At 43.6% G+C, this 22,475-nt stretch overlaps 1 protein-coding gene across 4 annotated transcripts in view; it reads left to right on the top strand.

Annotated features, from left to right (window-relative positions):
• Positions 1–22,475, top strand: part of RAPGEF4 (Rap guanine nucleotide exchange factor 4) — a 626,758-nt gene that overhangs the window by 476,534 nt on the left and 127,749 nt on the right. For all 4 annotated transcript variants that reach the window (XM_063933451.1, XM_063933450.1, XM_063933452.1 and 1 more), the window contains 2 exons: positions 5,743–5,831; positions 18,239–18,269. In XM_063933451.1, the coding sequence (XP_063789521.1) occupies positions 5,743–5,831; positions 18,239–18,269 (120 nt within the window). The remainder of the gene's footprint in view (positions 1–5,742; positions 5,832–18,238; positions 18,270–22,475) is intronic.

Genomic DNA, 22,475 nt, shown 5'->3' with positions numbered 1-22,475 from the left:
CGTAAAGTAAAACTCAAAGAGCACTTTGGTGATCGTAGTGATTCTGATTCTAATGTTTCTATGCCTTCTAAACTGCAACCTTTTCGCCCCAAGTCGGTGTTTGATCCCCTATCCAACAACTCTAGTTTAAAGACCTTCATGAGAGTACTTGATCGTGAGGTTAAAATTGCTTTACGCCAATTGTCTTGCTCAGAAATTTATATTAAATTACAAAATAATCCCACTACTATTTGTAAGAAGCGGCTTAAGGAGATCTTGTTACAGGCATTGGATGTTAATTTAATTACCACAGAAATTATGGAAGTTCTAGTACCACAGTTTCCGGTGGTTCCGCTTTTTTATCTATTACCAAAGATCCACAAGGGTATCAACCCTTCCCCGGGTCGACCCATTGTGTCAGCCAGGGGATCGTTGTTACAACCCTTGTCCATCTTTTTAGATTGGTTGCTACAACCCCTATTGGGTGCAGAACCTAGTTTTCTGGCTGATACTACCGCTTTCCTTAATAATTTACAGGGAATTGAAGCATTACCGGAGGGGTGTTGGCTGGCTATGGTCGATGTGGTCAGCTTATATACATCAATTCCCCACGGGATGGGTTTACTTGCTGTTAAACATTTTTTGACCAGAAAACAGGTTTTCGATGTAGGTAAAATTGAAGTGATATTATCACTATTAGAATTAATCTTGACCAACAATTTTTTTCTTTATGGTAAACAGTTTTACCAACAAGTGCAAGGCTGCGCGATGGGATCTGCTGTTTCTCCCACGTATGCAAATATTGTGATGTTCTCAGTTGAGGATGATGTATTTTACAGCAATGAGGTATTTAAATCTGAGGCGATTTTGTTTAACCGCTATATAGATGATTTATTCATTTTGTGGAAAGGTGACAAGAGGGATCTCATTGAATTATTGGAGATATATAACTCAGGGGAAAGTACTATAAAATTCACTTTTTTGTTAAATCAGGAGGTGATTAATTTTTTGGATGTTAAGGTATCTATCTTGAACAATTCAGTGCATACATCAGTATATATCAAGCCCACTGATCGTAATCAATTTTTACATGCTAACAGCTGTCATCCCTCTTCTCTTAAGAGAGGTTTGCCATTTTCACAGATGATTAGGATTCGAAGAGTTAACAGTGATACTGAGGGGGCGTTGCGTCAAATTGATGCACTGATTGTTAAATTATTGATGAGGGGGTATTCTAAAGCTTTACTCCAGTCAGCTAAAAACAAAGTGATGTCTATGGATAGAGTATCTTTATTACAGAAAAAAAAGTAAGAATATAGCACCACAAAATAGATTCCCCTGGGTTAATAAATTTAATATCAAATCCGACACTGTCACCAAAATTGCTAAAAAAAACATTGGCCCTTACTGGAGACTGATGCACAATTACATATGTCTGGTTCTAGATTAATGCCTTGTTTTTCTAGAGGAAAAAACCTGAGGGATTTTTTGGTAAAAACAGATGTTTCCAGTATGCTGATGAAATCAGAAACAACTGCTGCTCATTTTCTGTCGCAACCCAATTCTAAATTGGGATGCTTTAGATGTACGTGTGTCACCTGCCAATATTTATTGGCAGGAGATTCTTTTAATCATCCACAGACCGGTAGAAAAATTATGATCAAGCATCGCCTAACCTGTAATTCAACGTTCACGATTTACCAAATATTGTGCCCATGTGGGCTAAGTTATATTGGTAAATCTGAACGTAAGTTTAAAGAAAGAATGACATGTCATAGGTCTGCGATTAGAATCGCATTAGAAACAGGTAAGAGTGATCAGCCGGTAGCTAAGCATTTCATGACTTTTAAACATCCCATCAGTAGTATTCGTTATAGAATGATTGATCAGGTCCCTAATAACATCAGAGGAGGAGACCGTGCTTTAAAACTATTACAGGTTGAAGCAAGGTGGATAGCGAGATTGGAGGTGATTCACCCTAAGGGTTTAAATGAACAATTTTCTTACGCATGTTTCTTATAACATCCTGTAAAGATTTATCTGCAGTAGAATCTATCTGTCGCTGTGCAGTTAAAGTTTGTGTTCAATGTGATAACAACAGGTTTATTTGCAATGCGGGTTGTGTTGTTTTCAGGCTGTGTAAAATTAATCGGTTCTTAATTATACAACTCTACTTATTGCAGTGCTGCTATTAGTTTCTGCCTAATGTTGCTACTGGTAGACCTATGTGATACTGTTGTAACATTTTTAAATGACATGATTTATGATGTATCTCCATTGTAACTATTTGGTTTCCATGGTGACGGGCCTCTTTCTGTCTCAGTGCGCTGACGGCACTATTACATCACTTCCGGGGTTATGACCGGATGCTTGGCGTCCGGATGGTTTGAGAGAGCACACGTGGGTAGTTCTATAAAGGTATGTTTTTATTGCATTGTTAATAAAAGTCTGACGACAGTGGGGTGTCCACTGAAACGTTACATCAACTTCTGTTGTGTTGTGTGAGTTCTTCGAATTGCCGTGAGTGCCACGTTTTTGCTCTACTATATTACTTCGGTTTCACGGAGGCACCAGCATTATTTGCATTGAGCTTTAGGAGTGCCTTACCTCTCCATTTATATATATATATATATATATATATATATATATATATATATGTGTGTATATGTGTGTCTATATATGTGTATATATATATATATATCAGGGAATATACAGTAAGCTAGTGCTGTAACTCATTGTTTCGGCTTGCACACCGCAAGTTACGACCACTTATATTGTTACAACACACACACACATACAGTATACTCTGTAAATGTTGTCCTGTCGCCAACATGCTTGTGCAGTAGGAGTTCCCACTGCAAGGGAGCTGGGACAGATCTGGCCTAGGTGTGGGATGGAGGACCTGGCCAGCCACTGGAGACAATGGGGGTAATTCCAAGTTGATCGCAACAGGAAATTTTTTAGCAGTTGGGCAAAACCATGTGCACTGCAGGGGGGCAGATATAACATTTGCAGAGAGTTAGATTTGGGTGGGTTATTTTGTTTCTGTGCAGGGTAAATACTGGCTGCTTTATTTTTACACTGCAAATTAGATTGCAGATTTAACTCACCACACCCAAATCTATCTCTCTCTGCACATGTTATATCTGCCTCCCCTGCAGTGCACATGGTTTTGCCCAACTGCTAACAAAAATCCTGCTGTGATCAACTCAGAATTACCCCCCATATTAGACCATGATGGGAGGGGCAGAGCCTGCCATAGCCAATTTGATGCCATAGGCAAAATTTTGGCTGGTGCCCCCTGGCACCGCAGCTAGTTCTGCATCTGACCCAGCAACACTCAGCCAGTAGGCCCACCAGGGGGTTACCCTGTTCGCCTGTGGGCCAGTTCAACCCTGCATAATGCCCCACAGTAATGCCCACAATACACATAATTCCACACAGTAATGCACCTTACACATATGCCTCACATTAGTAATGCCCATAATACACAAAATTCCACACAGTAATGCACCTTACACATATCAACCACATTAGTAATGCCCATAATACACATAATTCCACACAGCAATTCACCTTACACATATGCCCCACATTAGTAATGCCCATAATACACATAATTCCACACAGTAATGCACCTTACACATATGCCTCACATTAGTAATGCCCATAATACACATAATTCCACACAGTAATGCACCTTACACATATGCCCCACATTAGTAATGGCCATAATACACATAATGCCACACAGTAATTCACCTTACACATATGCCCCATATTAGTAATGGCCATAATACACATAATTCCACACAGCAATTCACCTTACACATATGCCCCACATTAGTAATGCTAGTAGCTTTTTTTTCTATAAAGCTTACTTTTGCTTGCTGGTGTGCTTGCAGTCAGTGTGCACGCCCATGCAGCTCCCTAGATCCGTGATTGCGTTTTGTGAGATGGGGGTGGCAGGATGGGTGAGTGCTTGCGCTCACAGGGTATGCCGTCCTTTGCAAGCCTCATCCTTTATTTTAGCTTGCTGGTTGGACATAGATGGCAGCAAAGTCCAGATACTGCCATACTTGCTGGTTATACAAAAAGACCAGTATCAAACATGTAGCAACTGTCCATTCTCTTCACTGTTCATTGTGTGTGCTGGTGTCTGTTACTCCCGGCAACTGCATGCGCTTTATTTTATACTGCTGGAGCAATATAGTTTGCTCTCCAGACTGACGTATCTGAAAGTCAGACTGCACTGACGTTTCATATAGAAATAGAGCAGCGCAACTGACTGACCACGTTACAGTGCTGAATGGCAAGGGAATTTTATGGCATGGACTGACTGAGAAATAAAGTGTGGGGAGAACACTGCCCATGTTATATCCCTGCAAACACCTGGGGTTTGCACAGGGATAAGGGACACATAATAGCAGGGTCCCCCTCCCCCATGTGCACAAGCGGTATAGGTCATGTCAGATTTATGTGGAGCAGTCTTCCACAATATACATGTGGTATTATAAGGAGCCATCCAGTAATAACCTTATATAGTCAGTGAAAATGTCACAGGTCCAGGAATTGCAGTTACTGGGCTTCTGCTGTCTAAGGTCTCACAAATCAGGGGCATTCAAGCATGTCGGAGGGAGTTCAAGGGACAGTGTGCATTCTATTTGACAAATGTAAACAGCAGTGTATACAAGTACTGATTGAATACATTTAGAAAGTAACAGACAGTTTGCAGTCTGTCCCTCTCTGCAAGAGATAATGCAGGGACATGCATTGATGCCCCTAGAAATGCTTGGATGACCTAGGCAAATGCCTAGCCTGCCTATAGCTAAGGCCGGTTCTGGGGAGGAGGTGCTATACCGAGCTTGGGTGGGGGGGATTAGGGGATTACAGAGCAGCAGAAGGGGGGGGGGGCAGAACAGTGGGTGGAGGGGTCCTATACCGAGCTTGGGGGGGATTACAGAGCAGCAGAGGGGGGGGGGGGGCAGAACAGTGGGTAGAGGAGTCCTTTACTAGTATAAATTATTGTTTACCCTAAGGAACTTGTTTATTCGCAATTGTACAGTGCTTATATATGTTTGGTTATCAGATTAAAGCCTTCATTATGTGCTGTGCTAGGGAAATGTAAACTGTATATTCAAAAATAGGGTAAAGGGCCCTACACACTGGCAGATTAAATGCACGATATGAACATTCTTGTTCATTAATGAACGAGAACTCGTTCATATCGTGCAGTGTGTAGGCACCAACGGATAACGATGCGCGGCCCCGCGCTCGTTAATCGTTGGTGCCCCGTTGCTTATGCATGCAGGCCAATATGGATGAGATTGTCTATATTAGCATGCAGTGCTATGGAGCCGGGTGACGGAGGGAGTGAAGAAACTTCACTCCCCCCGTCACCTCCCCCCCGCCGCCGGGTCACCCGTCGGCCATATCCGCCGTCGGGCAGCTCAGCGGCAGATCGGTAAGTGTGTAGGGCCCTTAACTATTGTTCCGTTTACTCTCATGTTGTAAAACAAAATTTTAAGACGAGACATTGGAGTTTCTTGGAGTCATCATTTTTAGCCTATAGTTTCCCAATTATTGTATTTATAAAGACCTTCATATTTGGTTTAACATCTCTGTTCTGTGGATTTGTTTAAATGGATATTTAGTTGGATGAACATTGGCCTGAGCACTGCATACAGTATAGAGTTATGTAATCTGTTATGAACAAAGATCCTTTGTGTACAGAGATCAATATCTTCCTATCTGTTTCCATAGGAATTTTATGTCTCAGTATCAGATGACACGAGGACGATTGCTGCACTGAAGGATCAGCTTCCTGAGCTAGAGAGAATAGTGAAACAAATGTAAGCAGAATATTTCTTTTAAAACGCTCATATTGTTACAATCCGGTCTGCTTCAACAGAAACATTTGGCACTTACTGAAGAGTCTCATCCTCCCAACTATTTTGCAGAAAAGTTAAATAGGAAAAGGAATGAGGCAACAAAAAGAAACAAAAAAACATAAATAGGAAGCAAATTGTTAGCGATGTATTTAGGTATTTTGTATTTGCATTTGAAAGTGTAAGTTTATTGGTACATTCTCCTTTAAGGTGTGATCTGGAAATGATATTGTTCAACTGAACTTGTCAGCTACTAATCCATTGTGTCGTGTTGCACTGAACAGCAGATTCCGACTGCAGCTTTAAAGCTTCTGACTGTCACTTTCATATAACTCCGCTTACGTGGGCTCTCTTCAAAACACATTATCTCTGTTTTGTAAAATCATCACAGTTGTAGGATTTTCCCTCTTGATTAGATAGTCCTGCATTGTAATATGCTTCTGTATACTGTCATGTTTTATTTGAAAGCATGTAATACGGTCATGTTTTATTTGAAAGCATGTAATACAGCCTTGTAGCCTTTGGGTGTCACTGTTGCAAAAGGCTTTTCAAATAAACAGTAAAACAGTAACAACTCTGAGATACTAAAATAAAGTTCATACTATTTTAAGTCGCTAGTGCAAAATTAAGCTAATCAAAATGATGTCTTTTTCATACCAAATTATAATGATTTCTCCTTAATTAAATCACGACGAGCACAGCCCCCAAAGACACATTCTACATAGTTACCCTGATACAGTGCAAAGCCCCCCAATAACATCTCAAGCAGAAGGTTTATTCCTAGTCTCCAGCATTTCTTGCAGTTGATTGGTATCCTAGAGCTTTCTTGAGCATACTCTGCATAATAGTTGACCCAGAAGGGAAGTATCACAAAGAGGCTTATTTCGTTTATTCATAAAAGTTAGATTTTCATAGGGCTATCATATCTTTTATATGAGACGCAACTGCAAATCCACATAATTAAATGGAATCAAACTGCCTGCTAAGATCATAAGGAACACTTTGCTAAATGTGCTTTCTGGTCTCCCGTGGCAAACAAACGTAGCTTTCCAAGAGTAGACACTTCAAGTGCGCAGTCCTATTTGGTTATGCTAATAATGTCATTTGGACACAAATGAGCAATCAAAATTACTTCCCTAAAGTCTTCAGTGGCCCTCTGGTTGCTCTCTTCGAATGTTGGCCGAAGTGAAAGCTGCCGCAGACTTCCCCAGCATGGAACTGTATAAGATCTCAGATGAATATTGTTCTTACTGATTTCTACAATTACTTTATTGAAGTAATAGCGACAAAATAATTCAAGTGCTTTTCACTAGTTCACATTTGCAGAAAATAAAGGACTCATTATGTAATGAATTCAATATCGTTTCTTAGCATTTCAAAGTCTGCTATTAATTTACACTTTTAGTTCTCACCATATAGCGCATTGATGTTGCTAAGTTAAAGAACCAAGCATAGCATAAAGAGGAAAATTGTACAGTTTCTCTAATAGAATTAACCTTTATGTGAAAACCCAGGCCAGCAGCAAATGTGATGAAAATGTGCTGTGGGATTTCTGTAAGGATTGTAAGTTTTAAATGGGTCGTTCCCCTAAAATTGCCTGCGGGTAGTGATTTCATTAGGGAAATGGCTGCATTTAGTGCTGAAGTACACTCAGATAACAGCCCCACTTTTCATTCTCTTTTCTTTTTACCGTCGCCTGCGCAGAGATGAACAAACTGTAGTTTGGAACCAGAATTAGGTGTCCAGACCCTCTTTGCATTGTTTAGAGCAGTGATAGGCAGCATTAGAGATTTCAGTTGCCATCTAATCATCAATAGGGCCACGCATTACTCTTAATCTCAGTAGTATGTTAAAGTAAAACATTTAATGAATGAAAGAGACATCTATCAGTAATACTAATAACATATAAACAAACAATACAAACTGTAACAAACAGATATGACAACAAAGAAGAGAGCTGGGGGCTGAAAGTCAAGGCTTGGAGGAATGCATGTAGCCAATAGCCGCCGGTTTCCCATGGTAGGCTTAGATCTTGCCATTGAATACACATTACATCAAACATTATTACAGACTGTATCATTTGGCTGAGCTAGGTTCCTCTCAGCGAGGAGTCCTACCCATACTTGCCTACTTTTGAAAACTAGTTTCTGGGAGACTCCAGGTGGCAGCAGAACACGCAGTGCTTTCCGTTGGGGGGGTCATGCTCCGCCCAAAGGGTGTGTCTAGGTCCACCTATAAGGGGATTTATTGCCACTCAGGGGTGTGTCCTGATGAAAACTATAGTAGTAAAACCAGCCAATAACACAAAGAGTAATAATATAGGTACACTAGAGTAATAATAGGTGCACTACACATGGTAGTGTGTACTGTACACTGGTGAGAAGAGACGGATGAACAGAAAACCTAAAGTACATACTCTGGTGTGCGATTGTGTGATTATATATATTTTTATATATATATATATATATATATATATATATATTTATATATATATAGCACCATAATGCATTACATTATATACACAGCCAGAGCCGTAAGTAGACATTTTGGTGCCCTGTGCCAGAAATAGAAATGGTGCCCCCCACCCAAACGGAAAATAGGGCCTGCGCGCCGAAGGCACACCCAAACAAATATAGGGGCATGGGTTCATGGGAAAGTGGTGTGACCACATAATTCACATTACATACCCTATACAGTAGTGTACATTTGTCACATTACATCACACAGCAGTACCCCTTATACACATTACGTGTGACAGCCCCTTATATACACCATACGCCAGGTAGCCTCTTACGCACATCATGCCTGGTAGAGTCCCTTATACACACTACGCCAGGTGGAGCCCCTATACCTGAGAGAGAGAGAGAGACTGTGTGTGTGTGTATGTGTGTGTCACACCATGATAGACAGCAGCGCTTCAGCAAGACCGACAGCTCCATGACTCACCCGCCTCTGTGAGCAGCTCTGGGACCCGCTGCTCCATGTCCCCTCATATTACCACAGTAACACATTACATTACATTTTACACAGCCCCCTCGCCCCCCATATTACACACACATTACATTACATACACACCCATATTACACGCAGTAGCACATTACATTACACCCCCCCATATTACACGCAGTAGCACATTATAGTACACCCCCCCCATATTACACGCAGTAGCACATTACATTACACCCCCCCATATTACACGCAGTAGTACATTACATTACACCCCCCCATATTACACGCAGTAGCACATTACATTACACCCCCCCATATTACACGCAGTAGCACATTCCATTACATTACACCCCTCCATATTACACACAGTGGCACATTACATTACACCCCCCATATTACACGCAGTAGCACATTACATTATACCCCCCCATATTACACGCAGTAGCACATTACGTTACACCCCCCCATATTACACGCAGTAGCACATTACATTACACCCCCCATATTACACACAGTAACACATTACATTACACCCCCCCATATTACACACAGTAGTGCATTACATTACACCCCCCCATATTACACGCAGTAGTACATTACATTACACCCCCCATATTACACGCAGTAGCACATTACATTACACCCCCCATATTACACGCAGTAGCACATTACATTACACCCCCCATATTACACGCAGTAGCACATTACATTACACCCCCCATATTACACACAGCAGCACATTACATTACACCCCCCCATATTATACACAGCAGCACATTACATTACACCCCCCCATATTACAGCAGTAGCACATTACACTACACCCCCCCATATTACACTCAGTGGCACATTACATTACACCCCCCCCATATTACAGCAGTAGCACATTACACTACACCCCCCATATTACACACAGTAGCACATTACACTACACCCCCCCCATATTACAGCAGTAGCACATTACACTACACCCCCCATATTACACTCAGTGGCACATTACATTACACCCCCCATATTACAGCAGTAGCACATTACACTACACCCCCCCCCCCCCCCATGTTACACACAGCAGCACATTACATTACACCCCGCCAATAACCCCCAGCAGACACAGTACACACCTGGTTTGTTGCTCCCTGAGTCCCTCCTGTGAAGAGCAGGGAGTGTGTGTTGGGGGAGGTAGCACAGGGCAGACACATCCAGGAGCAGGAAGGCTGGGCTGTGTCATGCTGCCTACTGTACTGTTAGTGTGGTGGGCGGGGCCAGCCACCGAGGTGCAGAGGTCATGTGCTCCCCTGTAAACTACGGGTGGCTGCTGTGCACAGTCTTCACATCCTGCTGCAGCACAGAGCTCTCACAGGACACAGTCTGCCTCTCCCCTGCTGGCCCCGACCCCCCGCATTTCCGGACTTGCTCATGCGCAGTCCGAATTTACGGGACGGAGACTTGAAAATCGGGAGGGCTGACAAGGTATGCGGGGCAGCGGGAGGCTCATGCAAAAATCGGGAGCCTCCCGCTGAATGCAGGAGGGTAGGCAAGCCTGGTCCTACCATTGGCTCACCTAGCATCCTCTAAGTGTAGGCGTCCTACCATTACATAGTCTATTGCCCACAGACAGTGCTCGGCTCATTTTCTGTAGGTGGATAATTCCTGTAAGAGATGCAATGCAATGTCCTGCACTAGGGATGGACTGGTCCACAGGGATACAGGGAACCCCCCCGGTGGCTCCCACTGCCTGAGGACCAACCTCCTTGTCAGGTTCCAGACTCAAATTACATAGCTTTTCTATTAAAGGGACAGTTTTCTGGTGGAGGAGGACCACTGATAAACATGGGTGCTTAGTTGATGTCTATAGAAACTGTATCAACTTCGCCTAATGGTTAGCCAAGCATATGTGATAGCTGGCCACACCCCATCTGTTGGATGACTACACCCCTTAAGCATTGGCCCCTACAACTGCAGTCCCCGGTGGGCCCTTCATTCCTCAGGGTATTACACTATAAAAAGGATTCATATAATCATCAATAGGGCCACGCATTACTCTTAATCTCAGTAGTATGTTAAAGTAAAACATTTAATGAATGAAAGAGACATCTATCAGTAATACTAATAACATATAAACAAACAATACAAACTGTAACAAACAGATATGACAACAAAGAAGAGAGCTGGGGGCTGAAAGTCAAGGCTTGGAGGAATGCATGTAGCCAATAGCCGCCGGTTTCCCATGGTAGGCTTAGATCTTGCCATTGAATACACATTACATCAAACATTATTACAGACTGTATCATTTGGCTGAGCTAGGTTCCTCTCAGCGAGGAGTCCTACCCATACTTGCCTACTTTTGAAAACTAGTTTCTGGGAGACTCCAGGTGGCAGCAGAACACGCAGTGCTTTCCGTTGGGGGGGTCATGCTCCGCCCAAAGGGTGTGTCTAGGTCCACCTATAAGGGGATTTATTGCCACTCAGGGGTGTGTCCTGATGAAAACTATAGTAGTAAAACCAGCCAATAACACAAAGAGTAATAATATAGGTACACTAGAGTAATAATAGGTGCACTACACATGGTAGTGTGTACTGTACACTGGTGAGAAGAGACGGATGAACAGAAAACCTAAAGTACATACTCTGGTGTGCGATTGTGTGATTATATATATTTTTATATATATATATATATATATATATATATATATTTATATATATATAGCACCATAATGCATTACATTATATACACAGCCAGAGCCGTAAGTAGACATTTTGGTGCCCTGTGCCAGAAATAGAAATGGTGCCCCCCACCCAAACGGAAAATAGGGCCTGCGCGCCGAAGGCACACCCAAACAAATATAGGGGCATGGGTTCATGGGAAAGTGGTGTGACCACATAATTCACATTACATACCCTATACAGTAGTGTACATTTGTCACATTACATCACACAGCAGTACCCCTTATACACATTACGTGTGACAGCCCCTTATATACACCATACGCCAGGTAGCCTCTTACGCACATCATGCCTGGTAGAGTCCCTTATACACACTACGCCAGGTGGAGCCCCTATACCTGAGAGAGAGAGAGAGACTGTGTGTGTGTGTATGTGTGTGTCACACCATGATAGACAGCAGCGCTTCAGCAAGACCGACAGCTCCATGACTCACCCGCCTCTGTGAGCAGCTCTGGGACCCGCTGCTCCATGTCCCCTCATATTACCACAGTAACACATTACATTACATTTTACACAGCCCCCTCGCCCCCCATATTACACACACATTACATTACATACACACCCATATTACACGCAGTAGCACATTACATTACACCCCCCCATATTACACGCAGTAGCACATTATAGTACACCCCCCCCATATTACACGCAGTAGCACATTACATTACACCCCCCCATATTACACGCAGTAGTACATTACATTACACCCCCCCATATTACACGCAGTAGCACATTACATTACACCCCCCATATTACACGCAGTAGCACATTCCATTACATTACACCCCTCCATATTACACACAGTGGCACATTACATTACACCCCCCATATTACACGCAGTAGCACATTACATTATACCCCCCCATATTACACGCAGTAGCACATTACGTTACACCCCCCCATATTACACGCAGTAGCACATTACATTACACCCCCCATATTACACACAGTAACACATTACATTACACCCCCCCATATTACACACAGTAGTGCATTACATTACACCCCCCCATATTACACGCAGTAGTACATTACATTACACCCCCCATATTACACGCAGTAGCACATTACATTACACCCCCCATATTACACGCAGTAGCACATTACATTACACCCCCCATATTACACGCAGTAGCACATTACATTACACCCCCCATATTACACACAGCAGCACATTACATTACACCCCCCCATATTATACACAGCAGCACATTACATTACACCCCCCCATATTACAGCAGTAGCACATTACACTACACCCCCCCATATTACACTCAGTGGCACATTACATTACACCCCCCCATATTACAGCAGTAGCACATTACACTACACCCCCCATATTACACACAGTAGCACATTACACTACACCCCCCCCATATTACAGCAGTAGCACATTACACTACACCCCCCATATTACACTCAGTGGCACATTACATTACACCCCCCATATTACAGCAGTAGCACATTACACTACACCCCCCCCCCCCCCATGTTACACACAGCAGCACATTACATTACACCCCGCCAATAACCCCCAGCAGACACAGTACACACCTGGTTTGTTGCTCCCTGAGTCCCTCCTGTGAAGAGCAGGGAGTGTGTGTTGGGGGAGGTAGCACAGGGCAGACACATCCAGGAGCAGGAAGGCTGGGCTGTGTCATGCTGCCTACTGTACTGTTAGTGTGGTGGGCGGGGCCAGCCACCGAGGTGCAGAGGTCATGTGCTCCCCTGTAAACTACGGGTGGCTGCTGTGCACAGTCTTCACATCCTGCTGCAGCACAGAGCTCTCACAGGACACAGTCTGCCTCTCCCCTGCTGGCCCCGACCCCCCGCATTTCCGGACTTGCTCATGCGCAGTCCGAATTTACGGGACGGAGACTTGAAAATCGGGAGGGCTGACAAGGTATGCGGGGCAGCGGGAGGCTCATGCAAAAATCGGGAGCCTCCCGCTGAATGCAGGAGGGTAGGCAAGCCTGGTCCTACCATTGGCTCACCTAGCATCCTCTAAGTGTAGGCGTCCTACCATTACATAGTCTATTGCCCACAGACAGTGCTCGGCTCATTTTCTGTAGGTGGATAATTCCTGTAAGAGATGCAATGCAATGTCCTGCACTAGGGATGGACTGGTCCACAGGGATACAGGGAACCCCCCCGGTGGCTCCCACTGCCTGAGGACCAACCTCCTTGTCAGGTTCCAGACTCAAATTACATAGCTTTTCTATTAAAGGGACAGTTTTCTGGTGGAGGAGGACCACTGATAAACATGGGTGCTTAGTTGATGTCTATAGAAACTGTATCAACTTCGCCTAATGGTTAGCCAAGCATATGTGATAGCTGGCCACACCCCATCTGTTGGATGACTACACCCCTTAAGCATTGGCCCCTACAACTGCAGTCCCCGGTGGGCCCTTCATTCCTCAGGGTATTACACTATAAAAAGGATTCATATAGTCATCCAGTTTAGTGAGTGACCATTTAGACAGTGACTCATCGTGGATTACTGCTTATAACCTTAGACATGTAGCGCTGGGGTATCCATAATGTAACATTAAGGAGTCAGTCCAATTAGCTGTAATGATATCGTGGGAACGAATCATCGCAGCAGCGTCCGCATTTTACGGCGGGCCGACCTCGCTCAAAAGTGCTCATTGCCCCATAGGGTATCGAGCAAAAGTGCTCATTGCCCCCATATGGTATCGAGCAATTTTGTGCAAATTTAGGCAGAATCCAGGTGTGAGATGGGGTGCCGTTGCTAGCGCTTAAACGTTGTGGCAACTGCACTACGCATCCTTCACACTTACATGAATTGACCCCTAAGAGATGTAATTTAATAGCCCGGCAAGTTGCAGGCTGTGCGGGACTTTGCGCAAGTGTACCCGTATTTTTTAAGCGCCAATCATTTACACGGCGAAATCAACTTGGTTATGCTGGGTAAATGATTGGCACATTAAAAATTTGGGCACAGCATGCAACTTGCAGGCTATTTAATTTCATCTCAGTTGTCACATAATGATGGCTGCAAGGCAGATGGCTGAGAGATGAGAGATGAATGGCAGGCATTCTACTGTATTTTAACGAAGTGAATACCTGCATTTCAATGAAACCTCAGTTACAGTGTAATGATTTCGAGAAGTTCTGCAGTCATGGTGGGGGAATAGATCAGCCTCCTTTCCCGATGAAGTGTGCAGTCCGGTGGCTTGACGACCTGATATATTATGCCATGAAACATCACAACCGTCATGCTTCACATCGGGGGCGGGGACTTGGCGAGGGCAGAATATAAATGTAGGCAAATATGTTCTGGAATTTGAAGAGACTGATGAAAACATGTAATTTAGCAAAGATTAATTTTATAAATGAGTGTCATTATGACACCTGTTTTACAGGATAATACGGTAGAAAAAAGGTGTTGCCTAAATCCTGATTGGTTGCTATAGGCAACACAACCTTTTGAGTCCAAAGCTATTACTGGATTGCCTATGCTCATTAATGTCTCCAAGTTTATTGTACATTTTTTTAAATTATTTTAAAGCAGTGAATGATATGTGCCTGATATTGAGGTGGACGCAGCCACGACATTTGGTGTTCGCTCGTCTGTGACAGTATGCAAATTCCGCTACAAAGCCCTTTCCTGATGTACATCTGTGCGTCTGGCTATGCAGGGACTCAGACGGCCACTGTCAGTGCACATAGGTGCTGATATTGATGCGTCTTTACTTGCGCCATGTAAACTTGCACTCACCCTGTGGCATGTGCAGGTTCTCCATCCATGTATGGCCTCCTGAGCAGTTGAGCATTTGAATGTGCAGCCAATTTCACTGAAAAGTCCATGACACGCCCTTAAGGTGGACCATCTCTGTGCGGGTGATAAGCCACTACCCAGTCATCACTTTTCAATACATTCCTGATACTGAGCGAAACACTGCGCCATACAAGTTTTAGGGAATTTACGTAAACATTGGACTTGCGTGCAGGGCCAGATTAACAGTGGGGTAGATGGGACTACAGCTCCGGGCCTCCACATAAAAATAGGCACTTCATTAAGACAGCAACGTGATGACCAGCTGCCCAGTTGGCCGCGCTGTCAGCCATAAATCATTGGTATTAAAATAGTTGTTTCCAATTGTAAAGCGCAACAGAATTTTCTGAAAAATGACAGGAGCTGATTGGCTGCTATTTTATCTCTGTCCACTTTACCTCCCTCCAAGGCTTAGTACACAGACCCTATAGCTGTCTTCAAGGCTTAGTACATCTGTCCCAATACCAGAATATAATGCAATAATTTGGAGGAACCCACTATCTTTACTTGAAAAAAGATAGTCCGTAAATTAATATATAATCTTCTGTGCTTGTCTCAATAACCATGACCCTCATGAAGATGAATAGCTAAATAATAACTGTGTGATACTTTTCAACCATTTTTCAATTAATTTGTTATTGCTTGCAAATTAATAAAAAGAGGTACATTTATCGCAGTGGCAAATGTAGGATTTCTAGACGGGGGTTTCCAACTGCTTGGCGTTAGAGTCATGTGGCCAGCCCATGAATAAAGCATAATTAGCATGAAGCAGCTATAACATGCATCATACAAAGTACAATGTACTGTATGTCATAATTCCACATATACAGGGCTAGTGATCTCAGTAAGCCATTACATGTGGTAGTGGGACATCCTGCCTGAGCTGAATGCTTTATATCAGATGTGGGCACCAATCCAGAGCCTTAGAGCAAGTCTGGGGGAGCGGCAGAAGAACCTGCCCTGGACATATATGTACACATTACATTATTAATAATTAAGTCTATAGATGGTCTATAGCAGGGCTGGCCAACCTGTGGCTCTCCAGCTGTTGTGAAACTACATGTCCCGGCATGCCCTGCCACAGTTTTGCCATTAGGGAATGCTAAAACTGTGGTAGAGCATGCTGGGATGTGTAGTTTCACAGCAGCTGGAGAGCCACATAGCACTCCGAACAGTGAATGTTTTACAGAGCTCCTAGCTGGTGCACTAACATGGATTAATTACTGGCTGACACATTTTAAAAGATCCACTGGTATTTTATTTGTAATACTAAGGAGATCTTTATAACATTCAGCTCTAGTAAAATTCTGTTATACACAATTGCTGTAGTGGCCATGGTGTGGGCTAGAGAGGGGGGTTTCCAGGCAACCGGAAACTCCCCTTGCATTTTCCTATGTATACCCTGTCCCCGGCCAGTGTATATCTCTACTATTATACAAAGATTGGATTGTATGCATCTCTTGTAGCCGCCCTAGCTTTAGATGCGCCAGTTGGCTGGTCATCTCCTCATACTGTTACCCCATGTTGTGGAGCTGATTCTTAGTTGGGAGCACAGCGCACTGCAGGGGGTGGGGGGGGAGATCAGATGAAATATACAGAGAGATTTAGATTTAGCAGGGTCCTGTCAAAACTGAAATCTACATTGTATTGTACAAATAAAGCTTTTCAGCATATGTGGGCTACATGCAAAAGCAGCCAGTATTTATGTGCTCTGCATGCAAAAATTTAAACAAGTAAATAAATAAAAATCTGTTACAGCGACTCTCAGAACAAGGAATCAGGGAATGTGTAAGCGGTGCTACTAATATGTACATCATGTTCCCCACTATAGTAGTATTGCCTTTCTATTGGTTACAGGTCCAGAATAAAAATGGGGTGAATGGGACTATAGCTCCATAAAAATAGACCATCATGATGGTGAGCAGCCGCCCAACTGGCCACTCGGTCGACCATAAATCTTAAGTATTGAAACTGTATAAGAATTGGCCATCAGGAGAGTAACTTATCAGCATTTGCTGACGACATTCTGCTAGCTAACCCTGAAAAGACTCTTCACCAAATTTTTGACAAAATTAATTTGTTTGGTAGAGTATCAGGCTTTTGTATTAATATGGGAAAGTCCAATGCTATGACCTTTATTGTACTCACACCTGCCCACAGTGGGCAACTCAACTCCCCTTACAATGGACTAAAACACATATGCCACATCTAGGGATTGTTGTGCACCACAATCTTGTAGATATGTACAGGCTTAATGTAGGTCGAGCTATTGTTACTCTCTCCAGTGATGTAAAGGGATGGGAATATCATCCGTTGTCCTATTTGGGAAGAGACAATTTGCTCAAGATGGTAGCTGTTCCCTGTCTGTTGTACCCACTACAATCACTCCCGGTACTTTTGAGGAAGGCAGACGTACACTAAATGAATGCATTATTTTGTACGTTTATTTGGAAAGGCGGATGTGCTTGTATAGTGCTACGGAAACTTAACCAACCAAAATCACAGAGGGCATAAATTCCCCAATATTGTGGCCTATAACCCCCGTTTTCCATAACGCCTGCCGTTCTGGCCCCGGTCCTCCCTGCGAATGCCTCTGCCTGTCAATCAGTCAGAGGCGTTTCATTCCTGTGCTGAGATGGCAGGACCCGTTTTGCACATGTGCAGGACCTGACCATCGAGGTAAATGTAGTAAAAATCGCAACAGCGATCCTTACTGAATCATCCCTAAGTGCTTGGTCAATTTCATCTCCAGGCCAATGTAGCAGTACCTGTTTTGTTATTTAGTAATTAGTGTGTGTGTATATATATATATATATATATATATATATATCATGATGCTTGTTGTATGAGCTCTGTTTACAGTCTGTATTGTGTCTAATCTGCTGTTTATATTTTCTAGCTCTGAAGACGGAAAAGGACAACAAAAGAAAGTGAGTGTAGCAGTATAACATTTCATTTTTGTCTTGTACCATAACTTAACTGCATTGACAATGTTTTATATAATTATATAAGTCATACTGCATGAAATGGATGTAAAAGGACATGTGCTGGTATATATGTGTTTATATTATTACTGTTGGTGTGTATATATGTGTGTGTGTGTGTGTGTGTGTGTGTGTGTGTGTGTGTGTGTGTGTGTGTGTGTGTGTGTGTGTGTGTATATATATATATATATATATATATATATGTTACAAGTAATGGGTGATCACTAGGAAATATCAGGTGCAGTAAGCATATTTTCCCCATTGGACACAAACAGCAGAGGTGTTGGAGCAACCTTTGACCTTTACCATCACTACTAACTTTACTTTTCTGCTTATTAACAGAGCCTTTAACGAAGCAGGGTCAACCTATACCAGGGGACCCCCTGACTAGAAGACCCTTCATAAATGCATATTATTATAAACCAAATTATTTATATTATCGGTGCATCTGTCTTTTATCCTATTGGATATCATGAGATACTCCATTTTAATATTTCACCTCAGGTGCATCCTTACGAATATACTTTGATTAATTGTACAGTAAATTTTCAATCACTGAGAACATTCAAACCTGGATGTGGAGGTGTTATCCATACCATATGTTATACATACCACTGACTCTGGGAGCACCACCAATCAAAGATAATCCTTGAAATCCAATTTTGGTAGTTCATACGTATTATATTATTTATTATTATATTATTGTGAGGACCTACATAAAAAACCCTCTAAACAAATCTATTATATGTCCAGTGCGGAACCAAACAGACCCCTTTCTTGTAAATCTATAGAGATGTTAATATGAGACATCTTAATGTAAGTAAATATTAATCCTTGGTTCTTGGCGTTACCAGAGGAGTACCCGTAGCAGATATGGTAAAAAGTGCCAGGATCATTTTTGTAGTTTATTAAATTCTACACACTGGAGGTGCAATCCAAATTTTGATCCGATTGTCCGCTTGGGTGTTATCATTCATGCAACGCAATCCACGCATCGGTAATGACGTCATTATGTCAACCCCCTTTTCATCGCCTTAGGGTTTTTTTTTAAAGTTCTAATTACGTAGTTTTTCTATTTTCCACCTGAAGAATACCTGTATTAACTTTCATCTTCCTAACGTATAGGGAAGTAAAATAATTAGTGATGAGTCATTCAGTCAGTGAGTGAGTGAGGGCTTTCACACACACACACACACACACACACACACACACACACACACACACACACATATAAATATATATATATATATATATGTGTAATATACAGTCTTCCTTTACATGTATGCTCACAGAAATTACGTACAGTATATACAATAATGAGGATGTGTTCAGAAATGATTATTATATGACTATTAGTGATTATGGGGGTCATTCCGAGTTAATCGCTCGCTAGCTAGTTTTAGCAGCCGTGCAAACGCTATGCCGCCGCCCACTGGGAGTGTATTTTAGCGTAGCAGAAGTGCGAACGGTTGTATCGCAGAGCGCCTGCAAAAGTATTTTGTGTAGTTTCAGAGTAGCTCAAAATCTATTCAGCGCTTGCGATCACTTCAGACTATTCAGTTCCGGATTTGACGTCACAAACCCGCCCAGCGTTCGCCCAGCCACGCCTGCGTTTTTCTGCCATGCCTGCGTTTTTCCGCACACTCCCTGAAAACGGTCAGTTGCCACCCAGAAACGGCCACTTCATGTCAATCATTCTGCGGCAAGCAGTGCGACTGAAATGCATCGCTAGACCCTGTGCAAAACTACATCGTTCGATGTGCCTGTACGTCGCAAGTGCGCATTGCGCCATATACGCATGCGCAGAACTGCCTTTTTTCTAACCTGATCGCTGCGGTGCGAACAAATTCAACTCGGAATGACCCCCTAAATGTAATGGACATCATGGTGCAAGCTCCTATACACCCCGGAACTCATCTACAAGGGAATAATGGTTGATAACGTGATGGAATCTATGTTTTCTTTTTTACTGCTCTGAACGTTATCTACTTTTATATCTATATTTCTGCTCTCCAGACACATCACTTGTAACGTTGTTCACATTGGAGCAGTGCTGTATGTTCTTTACACTGTAATATTCTGCTAAGATGAGTTGGTGGTTTCTCCTACAATCACTGCATTTAAGCACTATAAAAAATTAAGGCCCTCATTCCGAGTTGATCGGTCGGTATTTTTCATCGCATCGCAATGAAAATCCGCTTAGTACGCATGCGCAATATTCGCACTGCGACTGCGCCAAGTAATTTAACAATGAAGATAGTATTTTTACTCACGGCTTTTTCATCGCTCCGGCGATCGTAATGTGATTGACAGGAAATGGGTGTTACTGGGCGGAAACACGGCGTTTTAGGGGCGTGTGGATGAAAACGCTACCGTTTCCGGAAAAAACGCAGGAGTGGCTGGAGAAACGGAGGAGTGTCTGGGCGAACGCTGGGTGTGTTTGTGACGTCAAACCAGGAACGACAAGCACTGAACTGATCGCAGATGCCGAGTAAGTCTGAAGCTACTCTGAAACTGCTAAGTAGTTTGTAATCGCAATATTGCGAATACATCGGTCGCAATTTTAAGAAGCTAAGATACACTCCCAGTAGGCGTAGGCTTAGCATGTGTAACTCTGCTAAATTCGCCTTGCGACCGATCAACTCGGAATGAGGGCCTAAATGCCAATTTCCTAAAGAAAACAACAACAACAAACAAAACACGCATGTACAGTAACAGCTGCTTTTTTTCTGGTCTTTATGTAAATATCAAGTGTGGTTGAGTCTCCCGTATTCAGATAGTGTACTGTATTATACTATATAATGCTAGTATTTTTGACACATCATTCGCGCTGGGTTGCTAACTAGTGTGACCGCAATATAGCCTCATCTCCTCTTTGTGTTTCTCCAGCCCCATCCCTCACTCTTTTCTGCAGCATCAAGCTCCCACTGTGTCTTTCTGCCCCCCCCCCCAATCCTCTTCTGTGTCTCTCAAGTCTCATGCTCCCTCTTGTCTCTCCAGCCTCGTGATACTCCCTGTCTCTCCAACCTCATTCCCTCACAGTATCTCTTCATCCTAATGCCCCTGTTGTGTCTCTCCAGCCTCATGCTCCCTGTGTCTCTCCAGCCTCATGCTCCCTGTGTTTCTCTAGCCTTATGCTCCCTGTCTCTCCAACCTCATTCCCTCACAGTATCTCTTCATCCTAATGCCCCTGTTGTGTCTCTCCAGCCTCATGCTCCCTGTGTCTCTCCAGCCTCATGCTCCCTGTGTCTCTCCGGCCTCCTGCTCCCTGTGTCTCTCCAGCCTTATGCTCCCTGTGTCTCTCCAGCCTTATGCTCCCTGTGTCTCTCCAGCCTCATGCTCCCTGTGTTTCTCTAGCCTTATGCTCCCTGTGTCTCTCCAGCCTCATGCTCCCTGTGTCTCTCCGGCCTCCTGCTCCCTGTGTCTCTCCAGCCTTATGCTCCCTGTGTCTCTCCAGCCTTATGCTCCCTGTGTCTCTCCAGCCCCATGCTCCCTGTGTTTCTCTAGCCTCATGCTCCCTCTGTCTCTCCAGCCTCATGCTCCCTGTGTTTCTCTAGCCTTATGCTCCCTCTGTCTCTCCAGCCTCATGCTCCCTGTGTCTCTCCAGCCTCATGCTCCCTGTGTTTCTCCAGCCTCATGCTCCCTGTGTCTCTCCAGTCTCATGCTCCCTGTGTCTCTCCAGTCTCATGCTCCCTGTGTTTCTCCAGCCTCATGCTCCCTGTGTCTCTCCAGTCTCATGCTCCCTGTGTCTCTCCAGCCTCATGCTCCCTGTGTGTCTCCAGCCTTATGCTTCCTGTGTCTCTCCAGCCTTATGCTCCCTGTGTCTCTCCAGCCTCATGCTCCCTGTGTTTCTCTAGCCTTATGCTCCCTGTGTCTCTCCAGCCTCATGCTCCCTGTGTCTCTCCGGCCTCCTGCTCCCTGTGTCTCTCCAGCCTTATGCTCCCTGTGTCTCTCCAGCCTTATGCTCCCTGTGTCTCTCCAGCCCCATGCTCCCTGTGTTTCTCTAGCCTCATGCTCCCTCTGTCTCTCCAGTCTCATGCTCCCTGTGTTTCTGCAGCCTTATGCTCCCTGTGTCTCTCCAGTCTCATGCTCCTTGTGTCTCTCCAGCCTTATGCTCCCTGTGTCTCTCCAGCCTCATGCTCCCTGTGTCTC

Source organism: Pseudophryne corroboree, chromosome 7 (assembly GCF_028390025.1).
Source record: "Pseudophryne corroboree isolate aPseCor3 chromosome 7, aPseCor3.hap2, whole genome shotgun sequence".
NCBI lineage: Eukaryota > Metazoa > Chordata > Amphibia > Anura > Myobatrachidae > Pseudophryne > Pseudophryne corroboree.
The sequence above is the reverse complement of the archived record's forward strand: the minus strand, read 5'-3'. Positions and strand labels throughout refer to the sequence as shown.